Source organism: Amphiura filiformis, unplaced genomic scaffold, assembly GCF_039555335.1.
Source record: "Amphiura filiformis unplaced genomic scaffold, Afil_fr2py scaffold_33, whole genome shotgun sequence".
Classification (NCBI taxonomy): Eukaryota; Metazoa; Echinodermata; class Ophiuroidea; order Amphilepidida; family Amphiuridae; genus Amphiura; species Amphiura filiformis.
The window spans coordinates 780,292-802,339 of record NW_027305497.1 but is presented as its reverse complement, the minus strand read 5'-3'; the positions used below and the strand labels follow the sequence as shown (position 1 = coordinate 802,339).

At 38.0% G+C, this 22,048-nt stretch overlaps 1 protein-coding gene across 1 annotated transcript; it reads left to right on the top strand.

The window, feature by feature from the left end:
* Positions 1-423: 423 nt before the first annotated feature.
* LOC140143940 (uncharacterized) lies at positions 424-13,880 on the top strand. The gene is made up of 7 exons (XM_072165778.1): positions 424-481; positions 1,876-1,982; positions 3,373-3,463; positions 4,979-5,133; positions 7,575-7,619; positions 8,140-8,974; positions 11,686-13,880. Exons 1-7 carry the CDS (start codon positions 424-426, stop codon positions 11,766-11,768), a joined length of 1,374 nt encoding a protein of 457 aa, XP_072021879.1. The 3' UTR covers positions 11,769-13,880.
* The last annotated feature ends 8,168 nt before the right edge of the window (positions 13,881-22,048 follow it).

Sequence of the window (22,048 nt, the reverse complement as noted above, 5' to 3'; positions counted from 1 at the left end):
TTAACTTCCTTCTTTTTCTTTTTTAAATTTCTTTTTATTACTTTGACTTTCCTTTTTCCTCTTCTTCTTGATCCCTTCTCCTCCACTTCTTTTTCTCCTTCTTCTTTTTGTTAAAACGGGTACAAATCTCTTTTGTGCTATTTATCTACGTTTTTTAGAGGGTCAGGACTAATGATTTTGCTGCTCAAGTTAAAATGGGATGTAGCACTGAATGTATATCAAAGCACGCGCCTTTTTATTTTTACAGACCAATTCACGACCCCGAAGGGGAATGCATTGGGAAAATATAAATTAAGAGGTTTGAAATTTGTCATTTGAATGTCAAACATGCCTAATCAATAACCTTATTCACAAGTTCTTAAAAAAAGTATAATATCCTTTCAAAATCGCAAATTCAATGGAAAAATTCCTGAGTGGTCTGAAATGTCATCAACTACCGGCAATAATTTAGACTATCCCACATTCTCGGATCCACCTCAAGGTAAATACTCAGAGCTAAATCCACCTCTCCTTCACACCACAGATAACCACCTATCACAATAAAGTTGTCACAACCGTAACCCCGGCCTAACAAGGCTAACTACCAGCAACAAAGTTGTAGTACCCCTGGAGCACTGTGTGTCGAGGATAACTCAATTAATCTACAGACCAACTCGTTATTTTTTTCTAATAGCTCTCCTTATGTCTCCGAGACTGTTGTGTTTTGAATATAAAAGTTCCTTAAAAATAATTTTCAAGCTATGTAACGTGATTGTGGCGTCAATTATGATAGCTACGCCCCATTGTCAATTCGAATATGGTAGACACATGACATGCATGACCCAGTTCTATTGTCATTTTGCGAACGCGTTGGTTATTATCAATTCGCTGTCGTAGTCCGACGTCACTTCCTGCCGAGGTCACAACTACTTCCACAGTGATGGATCAAGCTGTTGTATAACAACGCTATCTACGCTGTACACGTTGATGTTCTGCTGTTTGAAAATCAAGTTTTAGCCATTCCTTATGGGCTTCACTGCCTAGTAAGCTTTTGCAAGATGTTTTCCCTCTGAAATCACGAGGTTTTAGGTCTTAAATATGACTGGTAATTTAAAAATTGGATAAATAAATTCCATACATTGATATTGCCATTGCGGTTCTCATGAAAGCGTGATCCAGTGACTATGGTAACGCCCCTGGGTCACCAATAATGACGTCATGTCTACGATAGCGAATAGACTATCAATGAAAAACACTTCAGATATCGACTTGCTTGCTGAGATATACATTGATTGGTCAGGCTTAGTAGCAAGACTGTGAGACCACGGACGTGATATATAGAAAACTCGCCGACCCAGGATAGGTAAAGGAGAACTTCCCCCCGAACTCGGGGGAAGTGGAAGTAAAAATGTGTACAAATTTGAGATGGTCCGTGTATTGGGTTGATTAATATTTATGAAGTTTACATTACCATCCGTTATCCACGGACCCGAAGAAGGGTCTAGTAATGATTTCGAACCAACGATACTGCGCAACTACTCGCAGAAATACGCGCGCGTAAATGTTTTAATTATTCTGCCAGGTATTAACAAAAATCAAGGCATACAACGCACTTATCAAAAGGCAGCTGTTAATGTTGGTTTATTACCTCATTAACATGCGATTATGAATTTGTTTTATTATAGTTTTGTTTTTGCATGTATAGGTGTCGGCCATTGCAGGTGACGGTTTGCAAAGTCCCTGGAGTAAAATTGAAAAGATAACGGAGGAAGGAGGTAGGGTTAATTTAAAAATGAAACCCAGTAAGAAAGCCTTTAATTCTAAATCTATAAATTATTTATTTCCATATTTATTCTTGTGATTAACAAAGTTCTCGTTAATAATATTTCTTCTCAGTATCCAGCGAGCCACGAAATTTGACAGTTACTCAAGTCACTGCAAGCAGTGTAACAGTAGAGTGGACTAGACCTCTTAGTCCAAACGGTGTTTTAAAGTACTACCAGGTATGTCATTCTTCGCTGTTTGATATGTGTATATTAAATGTAAATGTGTGTGGGGTGGGATAGGTTTATGTGATTTAGGATTAGAAAGGCGTTCGTGTCTGGTATACCAGAATGCCTGGGGTGGTTTTTAGGTTTACAGTCCCTCGTTTCAAGTAATGAGTTTTCGTTTCTCTTTTGTTCAGAAACTAAAAATCAGGGGCAGAACTTGTCTGCAATCATAACATCTAAAGCTGAATTTATCCTACATCGCTGAGCGACAGCGAAGAAGCACCACTACCTCATTCGTCAACCGCATTTAGCTCAGTGATAGAGTAATAAATTAACATTTAGCCCAATGTCATGATTGTGCTAAGCTTATTTTCGGTTACATATCCACCTTTGTGTTTGAATTGAATGTAGACAATTATATATGGATTGGATATCAATCACGTGTGGGTGATGGAAATATAAGCGTCATAAAATTTCGGTTTGTTTGTTCGTTTGTATGAGACATAAGCGATGCATGATGAATCAGTCTATTGTCCCCAGAAATCACAACCCATACCTCTTACCTAGACTCCCGTCTTCACTCTCCTATATTACCTCCTCTTACTCCTTCTCCTCCTCGGACTCCTCCCATATCTTCAGTGTCTCCTTCTCCCCCGCGCTTCTTCCCATACACTCAATATCTCCTCTCCCCTGCACACAATTCCACTCCACTCTCGAGCTCTACTCTCCCACTCCTTCGCTTCCCTCTTCCGATCTCCCTCCCTTTCTCTCTTCCCCACCTCGCCCTCCCCCCCAACACACACCCCTCCCCCTTTCTTTCTCTCTCTCTCTCTCTCTTCATTTCTTTCGACCAATAAATAAGGAAGTGAATACAAGTCAACTAGTCTATATTGGATGTAATATAGCTTTAATCGATCCCCGTGTATTTTTAAAATACACACTCGGGTAGACTTCAAGTGTCTATTCTTTTGTAATTTTGGTTGAAATAATTTGATGGTCTATATTTTTTTCACAGAGAAATAAGCTAAGGCTTATTCGGAAATCGAACCCACGCTTTAAAATGTAGATTGACTTGTTCGACTTCTCTGCTCGTGAATATTGCACTGCGGAATTTAAAAACCTCTTTTGTAAACTTTGATCAAGGTATCTTCAAACCTGATATTCTGCGGTTTTACGATTATGTAACAAACTGAAATGAAAACCGAAACTGGTTTCTACAAATTTGAAGTTTCTAACAAATGGTACAGACAAATATATCGTGACTGAGCTTAGCAGGATACTAGAAACTACGTGATCAAAAGCAAAACCAATACCAAAACTTATTATTTGAAACGACCGATTGTATGTGTTTGTTTGCTTGTTGTTGTTATGTATGTATGTATATGTCAATGTTTTAATACAGATTACTTACACTGAACAAAAGGATGATGCCAATGACACTTTGACACAAAAAACATTGATAAACCACAAGGACTTCGATAATTTGAAGAGAAGTTTGATAAACTTGGATGCAGCTACAACATATGACATTACTATAAGAGCAAATAAGGAACCAGTACATTTACATGGAATGCAGGCGACAATGTCCGTAACTACCAGGGCCGTTCCGACCATTAGGCCAGGTAAGGCGGTCGCCTAGGGCGGCAAACGAAGAGGGGCGAAAAAAAAAAAGAAAAAACGGGAATGGAGAAAGAAAAGGGGAGAAAAAATGATGGCGGATAAAAGGGAAAATAAAAAGGGGGCGAACAGAGAAACAGAAAACAAGGCGGAAAGGAAAAGGGGGACCTGAGAAAAAGGAAAGAAAAGAAACGGGGCAGAGAAAAGGAAAGAAGACATGGGGCGGAAAAGTAAGAAGAAACGGGGCGGAGAAAAGGAAGATGAAAATGGGCGGTGAAAAAACAGAAGCAAAAAAGAAAAGCAGAAGCAAAAATAGAAGAGAGGAGAAAAGAAACAGAAAACACAAAGAACAAAAAGTGGGATAAAAATACAGAAAAGAAGGAAAACCATAGGCGTAGATCCCGGGTGGATGGGGTGGGATAAATTCCCCAAATTTTTGCCAGGGATGGTCCATACAATCATCCCCCCTAGTAAATGTTGACGCCTGTAAGTGGGTTTCTGACAAATTAATCTCATATTTGGCCATTTTAGTCCCAAAAGTGCAATTTGTTTCGCATTTCGCGCGAACTTATTCCATTTTTGCACCACATTTCAACAGTTTAGCTTCAAAATGGCAAAATTTTGTACCACGAACTTTATAATATTATGTCGCCAAAAGGTGCTGTTCACTATAGGGCCTACTTCAAGAATTTTTTCCAACCCCATCCCTCCAATGTCAAAAAGAAATCTACGCCACTGAGGAATCGTTCGTGGGCAGTATGGGTCAAAACTGATGAGTTCTCAATGAGGTAACCCCCTTAACACTTTTTTTGGATGCTTTGGCGGGGCTGCAGGGAGAGGCTTTGCCTAGGGCGGCAAAATCCCTAGGAACGGCCCTGGTAACTACAAAAGGTACCTTTTCCTGATTCGTACGACTACGACTCTCTCACCCTGCGTGACCTTGTCTTCAAGGACTAGGCCTCAGTTGGTCGTCTTAAACCAGCATAAAAATACTTTTATTTGGCCAGTCCTATTGACTATAGCCCGAGAGAGTGTGACGCTCAAAATTTGTGGAGGCGAGAAACAATCCGTATTTCTGTTTGTTGGAAGGAACTATTCTTTCTGTTGATCGGTTAGGTGTGATGCCACCTATTGAACGGAATATAGAAACAGAAATTAATACGCAGTGCAATTATTATTATTGTTATTAAAGATGCGCAAGAAAGACAAACGATTAATGGGATGTTGCAAAATTGAAAGCGATTTCTCTAATAAAATCTTTTATCGTGTTTATTGGTATAAAACGCATTGGAAGATATAAAATTATTTTATAAGGCCTCTTCGTCAAAGTCACCTACTTAGCGATTACCTATATCATTTAATGGTAATTTTGTTACTGTTTTCATTTACAGAAAGTTCTAGTTCTAGTTTAACATCCATACAGGCCAAATGGGCAGTAACTGCTGGAGGAGTCGTTGTTATTATTATTGCTATTATCATAGTTCTTCTCGTCATTTTATACAAAGTAAGAAGACAACGCAGTGCACCTGACATCTCCATGTTGCATGTGAGTAGACGAATATCACCGTTCAATTTTTAGTTTTTCATCCGGCAAACAAAAATAATTGGGATTGCACTACATGACTTAATCTACTCGTAGATCCATCCTTTGTGCTCATATTATGCCTTTGTTACAATTAGACGGACTGGATAAAAAATACAAACATATTTTATCAGGGGCAATATCACCAGTTCGGCATAGATTCGGGGTCCGATTTCCGTTCGTTTCTCTATGCGTTGTAATAATCCTGCAAACGTCTTATGGCTCTGTCACACTATTGACGGACTGGGTTAACGAACATCACCGTATACAAAAATATTTTATCCGGTGGAAAAATCACCAGTCCGGCAGGAGATTCGGTGGAATTTGGGGTCCGATTCCCGTTCTCTCTATGCGTTGTGGCCGCTAATAATCCTGCAGGCGTCTTATTATATCCGATCGTTCAACGTCCGATAAATGACCGGATTTGGGCTCCGATTCCTATTCGTCTCTCACCTTGGTCTGGGGCGGACATTTTAAAAATGAATTTAGGAGAGCAGCAACGACATCACTTGCATTACATTTCAGATGTTAAATCTACAACATATGCAAAATTTGAGGAAATTCGCACGAGTCCGTTTTATTTTAGGGCCATTTGTCTATAACTGGTCTTTACATGTAGCCCTATGGAGAGAGTGCCCGTTGAGGGCGCTATAACACCCATTTTAGGAACAAAAATGTGATTTAAAAAAAATGGACTCGTGCGAATTTTCTGAAATTTTCAGAGTATGTAGTATGAACATGTAGACATATAATCAAGTAGTTGCCCTACCTGCTCTTCTCCGAAAAAATAAAAAGTCCTATACCTCAATGATAATGAAACCTAGGTGCAGCTCTCTATGCGTTGTGGCCGCTAATAATCCTGCAGGCGTCTTATATACGAATGGGAGTGGGGTATTATAGGAGGGGTAAAGTTTGAGAGAGCAAAGAAAGAGGGAGGAGAGAGGGAGGGGGGAGTCGAGAAGGGGAGGGGAAACAGCAGGGGGAGGGGAGAGAGATAGAGAAGGAGGGGAAAGAAAGAATTAATTTGTGTTTTCATTACGCTTTGTGTTATAAAATAGAAATATGACATTGACAAAGCTAAAATTAAATTTAATAATTGAGCCTTTATTAAATATTATAGGCTTACTATCATAAGAATATTTAATCGAAACATCATATCGAGTTTAAAAATAATATGATAAGGAGATTAGCGCTGTTCAGGAGGTCATCGTCTTGCGAGTCCATTCATCTTTATTGAAATGAAGCACCTCATCGTTTTTTGTCTTTTGTCTTGAAGTGTGACCAATAACATTCTTGACCAAACACAAATAGGGAGCAGTCACTTACACATGCCCTTGTTTTGATCGCCCATTGATACATATGTCCCGATTTTAAGCGAGAAGACGTTATTGGCGTAGAAACCAATCAGACGTTCGCGTTGAAGTAAAACTGAGCAAGAAATCCAATAGATATATGCGCAGTTACCGTTTACCGTTAAGGTTGAAGTAAATTTTCAAACTTCATTTCGCAAACTCTCTGTTATCTTGGCAGTCTTTAGAATTTGTGGAGGGAATACGATTTGATTGTGTTCTTCATCCATGAGGAACTCCAGCTATTGCCTTGGTTCAGAATTTGCGATAGTGTGTCACTTGGTAGCAGTGGAAAATGATTTCTACATACTTTTCCCTGCCTGGTTTGGAATCATATGTTTGGAACATTTCCTTGCTCATGACGTTTGGGAGTTTGCTTCTTGGATGAAAGGAACCGTACCCTCGACTTATGCTCTGAGCGTTTGATCGTGTCTCCTGTTATAATTTCCATTTTCAAGGGAGTGCTAGCATTGAGATGTGAAACAGGGTGCAGTGCTGGCATAAACCTAGATTGGTCTTTCCCCGAGTTTAAGGTTGGCTGGAGATGGGGATGTGTCGATGTCGTGGAGGGAGTTTACGTGGAAGTTGTTCTGGAGACCAAAGAAACAATACTTTATTCCAAGATGTATCTACTTGTATATCCTATGTAGTAAGTTTCCTTGTACTGCTCGGGCATATAAATAAATGTCCTCATCAACATCTTTGACAAGGCTGGTGAGGGCTTTCTTGTGTTCATGGGGCTCATATCCTTGGTTCGCTTTCCGGTCTGTTTCTTTGACACCATTCCACCGCACAAGCTTTTTCTTCTCTTCTGGGATTTCTCGACCAATCGTGCGCGCTGTTATATAGCGAGTATGTATGAATGATTGTTTAAGTGGAAAACAGGGAATTCCCATATTAACATAATTTCTATTTTTGGTGTTAAAAGACAAGGGGATTCCCATATTAAAATAATTTCTATTTTTGGTGTTAAAAGACAAGCATAAACTTCTGTGAATATTTGAAGCGATTGAACAGGTTTACTGATTTAGTTTTTCATAAATTACTGCAATTCAGATAACTGGAACTACTATGGCAGACAACGAGGACTTATCCGCATTGGTAAGTCATGTTATGTTTAAAAGTGGTGCATATAATTCCCAATTGTGAGCTAAAATACTCAAAAATTAAAGGAAGTCTATTAGTCGGTCTCAGAATTGTGCTCAAGAGGGAAATAGTGTCCACTTTATATTTGATGTTGTTTTTTAGCTTGTATGGGTCTGGTGAACATGTTTGTAAACGCCAATTAAAATATAAACGTACCCAAAGATGTCAACTGGGGGTCACAGGGGGTAATGGAACAAGAAATGCTCAGAATCAATTCAAATATAACTCAAAATGTTCCTCTTAGTACAAGGAACAAAAAAGTCAATCATTTCATTACTCTGAGATGTTTAGTTTTGGAGATATGGCCGAAACAAGTCAAAGGTCAATGACCTTTTGCATGGGGTCAAATTTGTCAACATTTTAAAACGTTCTAAACGGTTATATTTTGGGTAAAAATGTTTTATTAACATTAAAAGAATTAGCCACAATATTCGAAGCATCTAAGAATGATCAAATTATTAATTCTATTCTGCAGCATGACGCCGAAGTATTACCACCTCCTTCTAACGTACCGAAAATACAAACATCCCCTCTTACGGCAACAACGCTACAAGTATCAGACCTCGAGTTTCACAAACAGCTTGGAAGGGGTAGCTACGGCATCGTATATAGAGTAACATTTAAGAAACCGTTCTTAGATTTAGTAGAAGCAGCCGCTAAACGTATAGCAGAGGATGATCTAAAGGAGGAATCCGAGGTGATGAAAGATCTAGATCATCCAAACATTGTCAAGCTTCACGGAGTCTTAGATGATCGCATGGGCACAAAGATATTGTTACTTGAATACGCGCCAAATGGTACAGTCAGCGACTATCTTACACAGCACCAAGGATCGCAAATAACCGTCAGGTTGTTGAAGAAATGGGCCAGAGAATCCGCCTTAGCGTTGCAATATCTTCACAAAAGGCGGATCCTTCATAGAGATCTGAAAGTCTCCAACGCCCTGCTGTTTGATGATGTATTAAAGTTATCGGACTTCGGACTAGCTAGAGAGATGGTTGACTCGGAGACTACTTCAACCGCGAAAGGTACGTGGCGCTACATGGCACCTGAAATCCACACAGATGATCACTTCTCCTTCAAATCTGATATCTATGCGTATGGATTGATGGTACTGGAAATAGGCTCGGGAAAGGCTCCATTCGAAAATCTAGATATGATGCATGTGGTATATAAAGTAGCTACAGAGAACATAAAGCCGAATATTCCACCTGACTTCCCTGAAGCATTAGGAGATCTGATATCGCGTTGTTGGAATGCAGACCCAAAGTGTCGTCCAAGTCTTGAAGAAGCACTGGAGGTGATCGATGGTAAGGTATATAATTGTGTTGTTACTATACTCTCAGAACACTGGTTAAATATCGGTTGGTTCGTTTATTTTGTTTTTAACCAACATTTAATCAAAATCTAAGATACATTGGGTAAACGTATTTGAACAAATTATTGTGTTGTTTGATTGGTAACCAAAGGCACACATTCATTTAAAAAGACATATTTTATGTAAGTTTTTACAATTTGGTCATATTTACCTTTTAACTCAACGGTTGGTTAAAATAATTTTACCAATGTTTGGTTACATTGTAACTTCTAGTTAAATGTCTGAAATTAATGTTGGGTAAAATATTTGAACCAATACAATTTTAACCAGCATTCTGGGAGTGTATTGCTGTTGTTCTTGTTAATATTATTCCTTAGCCATTTGCAAAATTCATGTGGTCTGTAACTGCAATGTTATTTCTTTCTCATTTTTTCTGCTAATCTAGCCACGTCCCTAGATAAATTCCAAATTCAAGCGTGTTTCAATTGTTAACCACTTATTCAGTATACGAGTGGATATTCATAGGTAGTGGTAGATAAAATGAATTGAAGTTTTAACCTCAACACTACACTATTTTTCGCTCACCTGGAACGTTTTCACTAGTCCGACTAGCGTCTTCAGCAGATGGTGATGCTGTGTTGATATCTTGTCTACAATTGAGATATCGCACACTGATGACGTCATATGATTGAAAGAATGACGTCATAGGAGAACACGCTAAAGAACTGCGGTTACCAAGACTGGACTTTCTTTCGCGGTCAGCCCAAAGAAAAAGACAGGTCTTCTCAGAACCAAGACACAGAAACAGCCAACAAAGGATTTGTAACCTTACCTTACATAGAATGCCTTTCTGAGAAGCTACGCAGATCGTTCGGGACTGCGGGAGTTTCAACCACCTTCAAACCTCAAAATACACTGAGGAGTGCGCTAGTAGCCCCTAAAGACAGGGCAGACCCGTTTAAACAATCTGGGATTGTGTATCAAATCGACTGTGCTGATTGTGACGCGAGTTATATTGGCGAATCTGCCAGGAAGCTTGAGAAAAGGCTGAACACAAGTCTACCGATGACAGCTCCAGATCAGCGGTCAGAGAACATGTAGTGAGATCTAAAGGCCACCAGATTGATTGGGAAAACGTCAAGGTGCTCCAACCCCGGGGCTAGAACGGGAACAGAAAGAATTTTCCCGGAGAGTTCTTGAAGCCATACAGATAAGGACTCAGAAACCGAGACTAAATCGTGACCAAGGACTAGAAATAGATCCTAGTTGGGACAACCTGCTGATGCCGTAACATCCTATGATGTCATTCTGTCAATCATATGACGTCATCAGTGACAGATATCGCAATTGTAATCAAGATATCTTCACAGCATCACCATCTGTTGAAGACGCTAGTCGAACTAGTGAAAACGTTCCAGGTGAGAGAAAAATAGTGTAGTGTTGAAGTTAAAACTTTAATTCAGTATTCATTAAAATATTCCCGTGCGACATTGCCATGTGCTATAGCGCGATTTCCTAAGGTATTTCGTTTCATACAGGAAGTAACTTTCTATGACCTTTGACCCTAATTCTGTATAGACACTGGCTATGGCCAAGAAAAGGTTGTTTGGTTTACTCATCTGACCGACCCGAATTTTAAAAATCTGGAAAAAGATTTTACTGTACAAAAGAATACCGACCCTAATTTTGGAAATTGAATAAATTGTTTTTCTGGCTCGAGTTGTCACTTGACATTTGTGCCACCAGCAATTGGATCTAGTGACCAAGTGACATTGTTGTTGTCGGTAGTAGCAACAATGTGAAAGCATTTGGGGAATATAAACGAAAAGTAACCCCTAAAATGACATTTGACCCCAATTCTGAATAATGATTTTTAGACACTGGCAGTTGCTGATGCATCTGTAAAAGTGACGTCATCGTGCATGTAATTTGTGGAAGGAATAGCTTTTTTAAGTAAAAATCACATTTTTGGCCATTGACCGGAAGTGGATAAGCTTTGACCGAAAGTTTATTGTTGACATTTGAGCTACAAGCCACTGGTCCTAGTGACTAAGAGATATCGTTGTTCTATGTAATTGGCCGAAGTAGCAGCATTTTTTAGATATCTCGTTAAATACCGGAAGTAACCCCAAATGACATTTGACCCCTAATAATTCTGGATAATAACTTTTAGACATTGGCTATAGCTAATGCATGTGACGTCATTGTTTTATGTATTATTTGTATATGGAAGAAGTAACGCATTTTTGGCCATTGACCGGAAGTGACTAATGTTAGTGCAAATAACAAGAATCTAGTTATTGGGCGAAGTTAACCAATTATGGGTAGAATTTGCCTGGAGTTTAGTTTAGTTACACCAAATGTTGGTTTAATATTTGCCCATTAATTTAGACTTGATATTTAACCAGCGTTGGGTATTATTTGCCCACCGATGACGTATGAGTGTTTAAAAACATACTGAAATCGTTTAATGCGTTGAACCTATACCATTTTCCACTTTGATGTGGTTGTGACGTCAACGCACTGAGGCAGCTGTTTGGCACTCGCATCTATGCAGCGACTTTAAGGGTGAGTGTATGTAAACCACCGCTTTGTGCGAACACTACAAAACTGCGCCCAATGAAATGTCCACTGACGTCACTGCCACATCAGGGTTAAAATGGTATAGTAAACATATTCTCAAAATTGTGTACTACTGTATAGGTATAGCTGATGAACCAACCACATGCCAAAAACAAGATACGGTCACCGATCTACAAATGGTACCCCTTCAGGGAATTCGATAAGGAAGATGAGGCAACATGAGAGTTTATGCTTCTACACTACAAAACATGCTTTTTGGGAACATAATCGCCATCACCAAGCAGGGGCGTAGCAAGCGGGGGAAGGGTGGACGAAGTCCAAAAGCCCCGAGGGTTCAGGGGGCCCCGAACACAAAAACGAAAATTAAATAAGGGCTGATAATGGGATAATGGAGAGCAGGGCCCAATTTACCATTGGGTCAGATGGGCCAGGGTCCAGGGCCCTTTGGGGCCACAAAATTGCCCTATGCATGTTTTTTTTGACCAAAATAGGGCAAAATTGTACCATTTTTTTCTGCGCTTCGCGCGCATTCAAATAGCGTAATTCATGTTGATCTGGGGTTAAAATAGTCTGAAATAGATTTTTTTTCGCGTGCAAATGTCCTAGTATTAAACATCAGAACAAAATATGTTAGTCCCCCTCTATAATATATGAAAACCAAAACTTGGCTACTGTCTTGATTGCACATGCCTTCCTCGGCACATGAGCCTTCAGGGCCTCTAAATTTTGGCCTGGCCCAGGGCCCCCATAAGGTAAATCGCGCCCTGGTTAAAGGGGCCCATACTGATCCTTGTCCATGGGCCCCTGATGCTCTTGCTACGCCACTGTCACCAAGTCATAATCAAAAGCGGCGACTTCCAATACCAGTCGCGAGTCGCGACTACGACTATTGAAGACTTCATCGTGCAACCCTAGTAGTAGTAGTAGTAGTAGTAGTAGTAGTAGTAGTAGTAGTAGTAGTAGTAGTAGTAGTAGTAGTAGTAGTAGTAGTAGTAGTAGTAGTAGTAGTAGTAGTAGTAGTAGTAGTAGTAGTAGTAGTAGTAGTAGTAGTAGTAGTAGTAGTAGTAGTAGTAGTAGTAGTAGTAGTAGTAGTAGTAGTAGTAGTAGTAGTAGTAGTATTTACCACCACCACGATGCGCCCACATGACGGTATTGACGTTATTAAAATTGTACGCTGCATCCAGAGTGCAGATATTTTGGCGTGTTGCGTGTTGAGGTCCACTAATTAAACGATATTTCATACTTCTGTGCCATTTTTTGTATGTTATTATTACTCAGATGATTGTATTATTTTTAAAATTGCTGATTTATCCGTATCTTGCTCTATTGGGCTTTTAAATTTGTAGTACATCTTGTAGTTAAGATTGTTTTGTTTGTAAAGCGCATATTGAAAAACGTAAGTTTGTAACGCGCTCTAAAAGTGTATATTATTTTTATTATTTTCTGTATGTAGTAATATGCATTTATCCATTTCAAGGACCTAATGAAAAAGGTCACTGGTCAAAGGGTAAAAACAAATGTGACCCGGCAGCACAAACGAGCCGTAAATTCCCTAAATTGTACTCTGAGTTACGGTCTAAAATGTGTACGAAGGTCGTATTCATCGGTCACTTAAGCTGGCGCGACATCTGTCTTATTTTGATAGTCACAACACCAATCAATAATCATATTATTGAAGTGGATAATAAGCTTCTACCTTAGATGGCTATAGAACTTTTAATAGCTCTGGTCTTTGTTTGCTTTTGCTAAATCTTTTCAAGTGGTGGGTTACCAGGCATTGTATTTTGTATAGGTATGCATAACCAACAATTAACAATGAGAGAACCTTCTTAAACCTCGTTGACTTGGGGATGATTTGAAATGACCGCCAATTATGATTGTTTGATATTTATTGCCAGCAATGTGGAAAAAGAGACACACGTAGAAACCTTAAAAAGCTATAATTTTGTTGAAGGAGCAAAGTTTAACAAACCATAACCCCGCTTCTGGATATCGTTTGAAGTCAAATGATATACCATTTTTAAGTTTATGATGTTTATTTTTAAACACGAAATAAAACAAAATTGACCGGGGAGGAATTTACGACTCATTCGCCATGGACGGTCACAAATTTGAAAATGGGTAAAATTTTCAAAATGATCCAATTGCAATGACAATGTTCTCAAATTAACACAAAGTGTATAGGAAAGAAAAAAGCAAGGTACACCAACTTGATGTGGGGAAACAAGTAAAATGCAGACTAGACAGTATGCAGGGGGACACAAACAGCAAATGTAGGCAGAAGAAGTAGGCAAAGTTCGATAGCCAAAATGTACCAGTTCAAGGCCCACAGAAGTAAGTGCTGATCCTGCAAAAACAACAAGGATCAATGGTAATACAAAACTGCACTAGAACAAGTGATGAAAATCACTGTGATCACTGTGCATGTAAACAGACAAGCTTAACCAAACATCCAGAGTAGGCACAAAACAGGCAAAGTTCGATGGCCAAAAATTGCCAATTCCAGAGCCCACAAAAGTGTCAGGAAAACAGTACACTGGACGTGATGAAAATCACTGTGTACATAGCAGTCAAACACTAAACAGACAAAAAACAACCGACGTTTCGAGCAGATAAACTGCTCTTCTTCAGGGACAGACAACAAAATATAAAGCAAACAACAAAAACTACATGCTGTAGTTTAAAAACAAATTCAAGTCAAAAAATTGAAGGCAAGTTCAAATTTAAATAACTACCGTGAATCGTAGTGAATTTGCTCTCAATGAGAGAAGACACAACTTATTTTGCTCTGAGTTTGCTGTCTTTTTCTTTTTTGCTACTTATTTAAATTTGAACTTGCCTTCAATTTTTTGACTTGAATTTGTTTTTAAACTACAGCATGTAGTTTTTGTTGTTTGCTTTATATTTTGTTGTCTGTCCCTGAAGAAGAGCAGTTTATCTGCTCGAAACGTCGGTTGTTTTTTGTCTGTTTAGTGTTTGACTGCTATGTACACAGTGATTTTCATCACTTCCAGTGTACTGTTTTCCTGACACTTTTGTGGGCTCTGGAATTGGCAATTTTTGGCCATCGAACTTTGCCTGTTTTGTGCCTACTCTGGATGTTTGGTTACGCTTGTCTGTTTACATGCACAGTGATCACAGTGATTTTCATCACTTGTTCTAGTGCAGTTTTGTATTACCATTGATCCTTGTTGTTTTTGCAGGATCAGCACTTACTTCTGTGGGCCTTGGAACTGGTACATTTTGGCTATCGAACTTTGCCTACTTCTTCTGCCTACATTTGCTGTTTGTGTCCCCCTGCATACTGTCTAGTCTGCATTTTACTTGTTTCCCCACATCAAGTTGGTGTACCTTGCTTTTTTCTTTTCTTTCCTGTTGTTCTTATTCAAGGTATCCTCTTGTATCATTTATTGATCCTTGATGTGTTTTGTGTCCTCGTCCGTTGGACTCACCATTACCTACTTTTTACAAAGTGTATAGTTTACTATATTTACGGAGTCTAAATTTCATGTTATGACCTACAAACTGCCAACTGCCAGGTTACATATTCTTTATAGGATAGGGCTAGTAGGGATAGTATTTATTTGCGCTAGAGACAATTCAATAAGAGTATTTCATGTGTGAAGTAGAATTAAAATAACAAGTTAAAGGCCTATTCAGTGATTGCCTCATCGGGAGAATCGTAAAAATCATCAAAATTCAGATTTTAGCACCTTTGCTAGTGTCATAGATGTGCTAACCTAACCTGTGGTTAAGCCGAAAGCTGGAAAGATAATTTCACATGAATCTGTAATGTGTACTCCATGTATTTGAATGGGACTTCAACTTTATCAATACTGCTGTTTTCCTCGTTTATTTTATTGATTTATTTTTGCTAAATTTTTGATAACAAAAATACCTAATGACAATTTTAATGACTTTTCCTTCAATCTTAGGGAATTTATTAATATTTGCTGGAATTACTGAATAGCCTTTAACTTCTCTGTTCTATACTAGTAAAATATTGTTTATAACATCTCTTTTATATATTATACATTATACGTGTTGTATAGGTGTTTTGTAGATTGATTATGTGAAAACACCGTGATAATTTGATGTGAGTACTCCACATTTTAACGACAGTTGTCTTGATATTGATACTATGCTTGTATATATGTGTTATGAATGAAAGTTTATTCAGGGGTGTACCTACTTTGAAAAATAAAACATTAAGACCAATTAGAAAGAATTCAATCACTTCAGTTAGGGGTGACACCCAATAGATATAATAGGATGTATAGATGTAGACTTATTAATGGGGAATGACCATTTTGTAAACACATTCAAGATAGCAAGAGATATCCAACAGTCAATTATTCTGGGTTGGGATTTCCTTTTGGCACATGAAATAGATATTCTTTTGTTAGAAGCTTGCCTTTCTGAGGAACGAAAATTTCATTGTTATGCAAAGAAAATATCTCTTGACAATTTGCAATGTATTGGTGGCAGAAACGTTGATTGTACCAGCAATCTCCAATATGATTATACCTCAAAACTATAGATGGTGATAATTCTGACATGGGTGTATCTAGTAACTATGAAGGGATTTTGAAGCAGATTCTCACATTCATTAAAGTATCTTGGTTGCAAATGTAGCCACTAGGTCTACCTGTATTAATTAAACGAGACATGGTTTGTATAGATGGAAAATAATGCAAATGAGTCTAAAGAATAGCAGTGCCACTTTTCAACGTCTCATGGAACTTGTATTTCAAGGAATACATTGGACCAAAGTTTGTTTCTTTATTGATGATGCTGGTTCGGATTGACAGGATTTTATAGAAGATATATCAAGAACTATGCCAAAATTGCGCAACCTTTATTGCATTTAATCAAAAAGGGTGTCTCTTTTGAGTGGAATGAAGAATGCGAGCATGAATTCCATACATTGCGTCACCTCCCATTTTGATTTATCCAGAGTATGAGCAATATGTGGATGCTTGCGGATTTGCAATAGGTTCAGCATTAGCACAAAAATCCAACGATAACAAAGAACATGCAGTAGCTTATGCAAATCACTTATGTCTGCCTCTGAAACAAAGTAGTCCACTTATGATCGTAAGCTATGGGCTATAGTATGGTCAATACGCTACTTGAAACATTATCTGCAGTGAGTGGGCACTCATTTGACGTACCTCGCTCTATTTCTTGCATCCTTTATGAAACCAAAAATCTGCTGTTTCACAAATTTGACCTCACAAAAAGTCATTTCCATCCTAAATATGTATACTTTTATGTACATTAGACCAACAATTTAGAAGTTATGACACCCCAAAGTTTCCATAATTCTAGGGTTAAGACCACCCGTAACTAAAAGTTGCCAAAATAATAATGCAACTTGTGAGTGGGCACTCGTTTGACGTAACTCGTTCTATTTCTTGCATCCTTTATGAAACCAAAAATCTGCTGTTTCGATGAACGACAGAAGACTGGCGCCAAAGAACAACCCCAAAGCTCCCCCAAGGTCACCTAGATAGAATAAATAGCATATTATTAATTGATATTTAATTGGAAACATTTAATTTTTTATCAATCGGAATATGCTGATGAAACTACTAGGCTGACGGCCCGTTTAAAATAGATTGGAAAAAAAATGAAAAACAACATACTTTTACAATGGAATTCATTGTCGAGTTCCAACGTTTTTAGAATTACATTATTTATTTTACTTTTTTGACAGTACAGTTTTTGACGCAGCCACAATTTCAGAATTGTCGCCTTTCCGGAATTACCGGAATTGTGATAGCTCATACTATTTGACAGTAGATATTGTCGCAATTCCGGCATTGCGACAGTGGGTACTGTCAAATCTTGGAATGGTGACTATTCGTGTCATTTCACACTGCGAAACAGGTACGAAATGACCTCTGTGTGGTTTGTGAAATAAATAAAAAAGAAGCAGGCTGATTATTTTACATTATTTAAAACATTTATTAAATAATAATTAATATTCTGACCGTCAAAAATTAGGAGTTGAAAAAATTCCAGAATTGTAACGATATTCTCTTTTTGATGCAGTCTGTCAAAAATTCCAGCTAATTCGTATTTGTTGACATCGACAGGATGCGTCACAAGCCAGGAACTGTCACAATTCCGGAATTGTGACAACTACTACCTTTTGACTAGGGTGCGTTATAAGCTGGAACTATCAAAATTCCGAAATTACGACAATTCCTGCTTTGTGACTCAGTAGTAAGCACTGTTCACAAATTAACCATGGGGTGTATGACAGGATTTGTGTTCCAGATTGTAATGTTGCAATCATTTGTGGTGTGATCAAGCGAATAAGTCTAAATAAGTCGGGCATATTCCATTTTTAGATTTTAGATGGTTGTAGAACACATTTGCAAAGCTACGTTTTGCAGAAAACTCCATTGAAATTAAACATTTAGTTCCAAAGAAATACAAAGTTAAAGAGTTTTCAAAACAACATGCACAAAAGAAATTATTGTCTTGGTCTGGCTATCTGAAAATAAATATTTCCGACATCCGACATTGTTTGATCACATCACATTTTATTACTTACATATAAGCTGAAAAAATTGGTAGGCAATATGTTCTGATATTTGTTCCACCTTTAAGTCACCGATGAATATATCAACATGTAAGTAGTTGCTTCTGTAAGTGTTTAAGGAATACATAATATATTCGCTGTAGAAGTGACGTAAGGCTGCCATTGCAATAGATTAATACAATTGTTGACTATATCGCCCTGCACTACAACGTTCACGCAGTACATATCCATTGAACCACAGATGTCAAAGAAATGCTGATCACTCGCACCTGTAAGATTAGTATCTTTGAAAAGAGCGGTATTGTATCCAATCTATGATTTCAAACACAGGTGATGAGTGCAACCTGCTTGTAGTGTTGGGCGATATATTCAAAATTGTATTCGTCTATTGCTATGGTAGATAATCCGATTATTACGCCACTTCTACAGCGATTAGGATGGCAATATATTTTATTTTCGTCTTTATCAACTTTTGTTTGTTTCATAATCTCCTTCTTCCTGCAGAGTATTAGACAATAGGTAAAAGTACCCTAACTGCTCTAGCCGGTCAGACCTGCTTGATCAGAAATTACCCTCTGCAAAATTTATTCTTGCAAATGACCCAAAAAGTCACCAAAACTTGTAAATAGTTTACAATTGTAAATAGTTTACAATTTGGGGAAATACAGAAAAAAATGTTCCTGATATTTTCGAAATTTTGGCCGGCATTCATTTGCACAGGGAAAAAATTGTTTCCCAATTCTTGAGTCGGTCGGGCCCGTAGAAAAGGGGTTTCCTTTTTCGTCGCCTTAACACCAAAATTTGCATTAGTACATCATCATCATCATCATCATTATCAACATCATCATCGTCATCATCGTCATCATCATCATCATCATCATCATCATTATCAACATCATCATCATCATCGTCATCATCGGCATCATCATCATTATCAACATCATCATCATCGTCATCATCATCATCAACATCGTCATCATCAACATCGTTATCAACATCGTCATCATCATCATCATCATCATCATCATCAACATCGTCATCATCAACATCGTTATCAACATCATCATCATCATCATCGTCATCATCATCATCAACATCGTCATCATCATCATCATTATCAACATCATCATCATCATCATCATCATCATCATCATCATCACCACCACCTACGTGTCCTACTTACCTCATGTAGTCGGTAGCCATGGCAGAGTAGTCAACCGTTTCCATCAAGGTTTCGGCGAAAGTTTGAATCTCAAAGAGTGATTCGTTATATATGACGTTAAATGTGTCACTAAATGCTTTCTCTACACCGAAATCGCCATAAATATCTTCTGCGATATTTTAGCATCATCGAGTGGTACATCCGAAGCCTCAGCGAATGCCTTTGTAAAGACATCTAAAAAGACGCCACTCAAGATATATTCATCTTCTTTGGTATCAAACATCATTTTGTAGGAGTCACTTCCAGGGCTCAGATCACCCTCATTTAGAACGAGATATTCGTAACTTTGTCCACATAAGGTAAGGAAAATTTCGAACTCGATATCGCCAAAGATTTCTTTCATGAGGTATTTCGTAAACACTGGTACTATGTCTGGATACAGGTCGCCGAATTTGGAACCATCGGTACGGTTTTCCAATGATGATAGATATTGAGTTAGTTGGCTTCTGAACCCGAAAATATTCCGGGAAGGAAGCGACCGTCTAAAATTGTACAAAATAAGAAACCTCTATTAGAGATTTAATTTTGATGAATTAAAAGATGTAAATGTAAACGAGGGTCAATCAAAAAGTTCTACCTCCATCGTAATATCTCTTTAATATCTTACGTGCCAGGAAATTGAAATTACTCATAATTATACTCTTAACATGCTTAAATGTAATTTGATTAAAATATGATTTATTTTTATTAAGATAATGTTGGCTAAAGTAAATACAGAATTGGTACACGGAAACGGTCTGAAAAGAAAAGTTGATTTTGATTTAAAGGGTTGTCCACATCTATGTGGAAAAATCATTACAGATTTCAATACCCTGGCACGTAAGATAACAGAGATGTGATGGTGGAGGTAGAACTTTTTGAATGACCCTTGTTTATAATGTAAACAGCCCTGTGACATAGTAAGACGCTATTACCATTTTCACAACATCAAAAGGTCCCAGGAAACTAGGGAGATGTTACTACCCCCTATTCCAGAAAAATACAGCACTATTTTTGGGGATTAGAAAATATTATCCTGGTTTGCCAAATGAAACATACCTTAATCCTAATCCGTTAGTTAGTCCTAACTGGCAATACAAGTCAAAAGTCGGGTGCGATTATCTTGACTATAGGCAATATCTAATTATCGATAATGAGAAGATGTAGGGCTTACCCTCTGCGTCAGCGTACTTTTCGTGGAATAACACGATCGCGCGTCCTACATGACCGAACTTTGACCTTGCTTAGCGACGACCGTATTCGAAAACCGTGATTGGTCAATTCTCACGCCATAAGAGTGTGGTCTTTGCGTAGTACGTTCGACGCAAATATCTGTGCGTACCCACGTTGGCTCTCATGATCGATAATTAGATATTTGCATGTAATGCACTATAATCAGATCATTATCTTGATCATAATTAACTAACCTTATGACTTCCCCAAAGGCCGTGCTAATTATTTCATAATCGCTTTGCACGGCAAGATAAGTTGCTACTCCATTGGAGGGAAAAGCAGACTGGGAGACAGTTGGAGTGTAGATGACTTCATGACAGGCGGGTGGACATTCACAATATTCGTATTTACTGCTTCCAAAGAAGACTAAAAGAATATGCAAAGGATCGGTTTTTAATTCGACTCATGTTTCTTATTTGTGACTGTACACCACGAATGAGCCGTAAATTTCCTAAATTGTATTCTGAGTTACAGTGTAAAATGTGCATAAAGGTCGTATTCATAGGTACCTCAAGTTAGTGTTCTACATGTATCTCATTTTGATAGCGCTAGTCAGACACCTTTTAACCAATAAATAATCCTATTGTTGAAAAGGATATTAAGCTTCTACCATGTCTATAAAATTCTTAAATATATCTGTTCAAGTGGTGGGTTACAAAGCATTGCATATTTAGTCTAGGTATGTATAACCAACAATTAACAACGAGAGGACATTCCTGAGCCTCGTTGACTTGAGGATGATTTAAAATGACCGCCAATTATGACTGTTTGATATTTATTACCGGCAATATGCGAAAAGAGAACCAAAAAAGGTATACCACTTTGTTGTAGGAGCAAACAACAAACCATAACCCCGCTTCTGGATATCGTTTGAAGTCAAATGATATACCATTTTAAAGCTTATGATATATATTTTCTAAACACGAAATAAAGCAAAATTGACCGGGCGGAATTTACGGCTCATTCGTCGTGTACGGCCACATTGTAACTTTGTATAATATATACTTCATTAGTGCACCAGCTCTTTGACCATTATCCATTGTTTACCTGAGCATTGTGTCACGACCTAGCCTTCAGCGAATATTTGTGATGTGATTAGACAAAATCAGTCGGAGGTCGGAAATGTTGATTTTGAGATATAGCCAAACAGAGGAAATATTTTCTTTTGTTTCCTCCTGTTTTGGAAATGTTTTTAATTGCTCACATCTTTTGAACTGGTTGTCCAAATTCAGTGGGGTTTTCTGCAAAATGTAGCTCTGTAAATGCTGTTTAAATTCCTATAAAAACTGAAACTTGAATATGTCCGATTTTAGACTGATTTTACTTGATCACACCACATAGTCTGAAGTCACAAATAATTTGATAACGCAAGCTAAACCAGCAAATTAAACAGCGTGGTAAGCAAGAGTAGATAATATCTGCATGCTCAAATGCTAGAAAAACTCTTTTCGCAATTTTTAAATGACTTGTTGTGCCATATCAAAATAAGCCTAAGA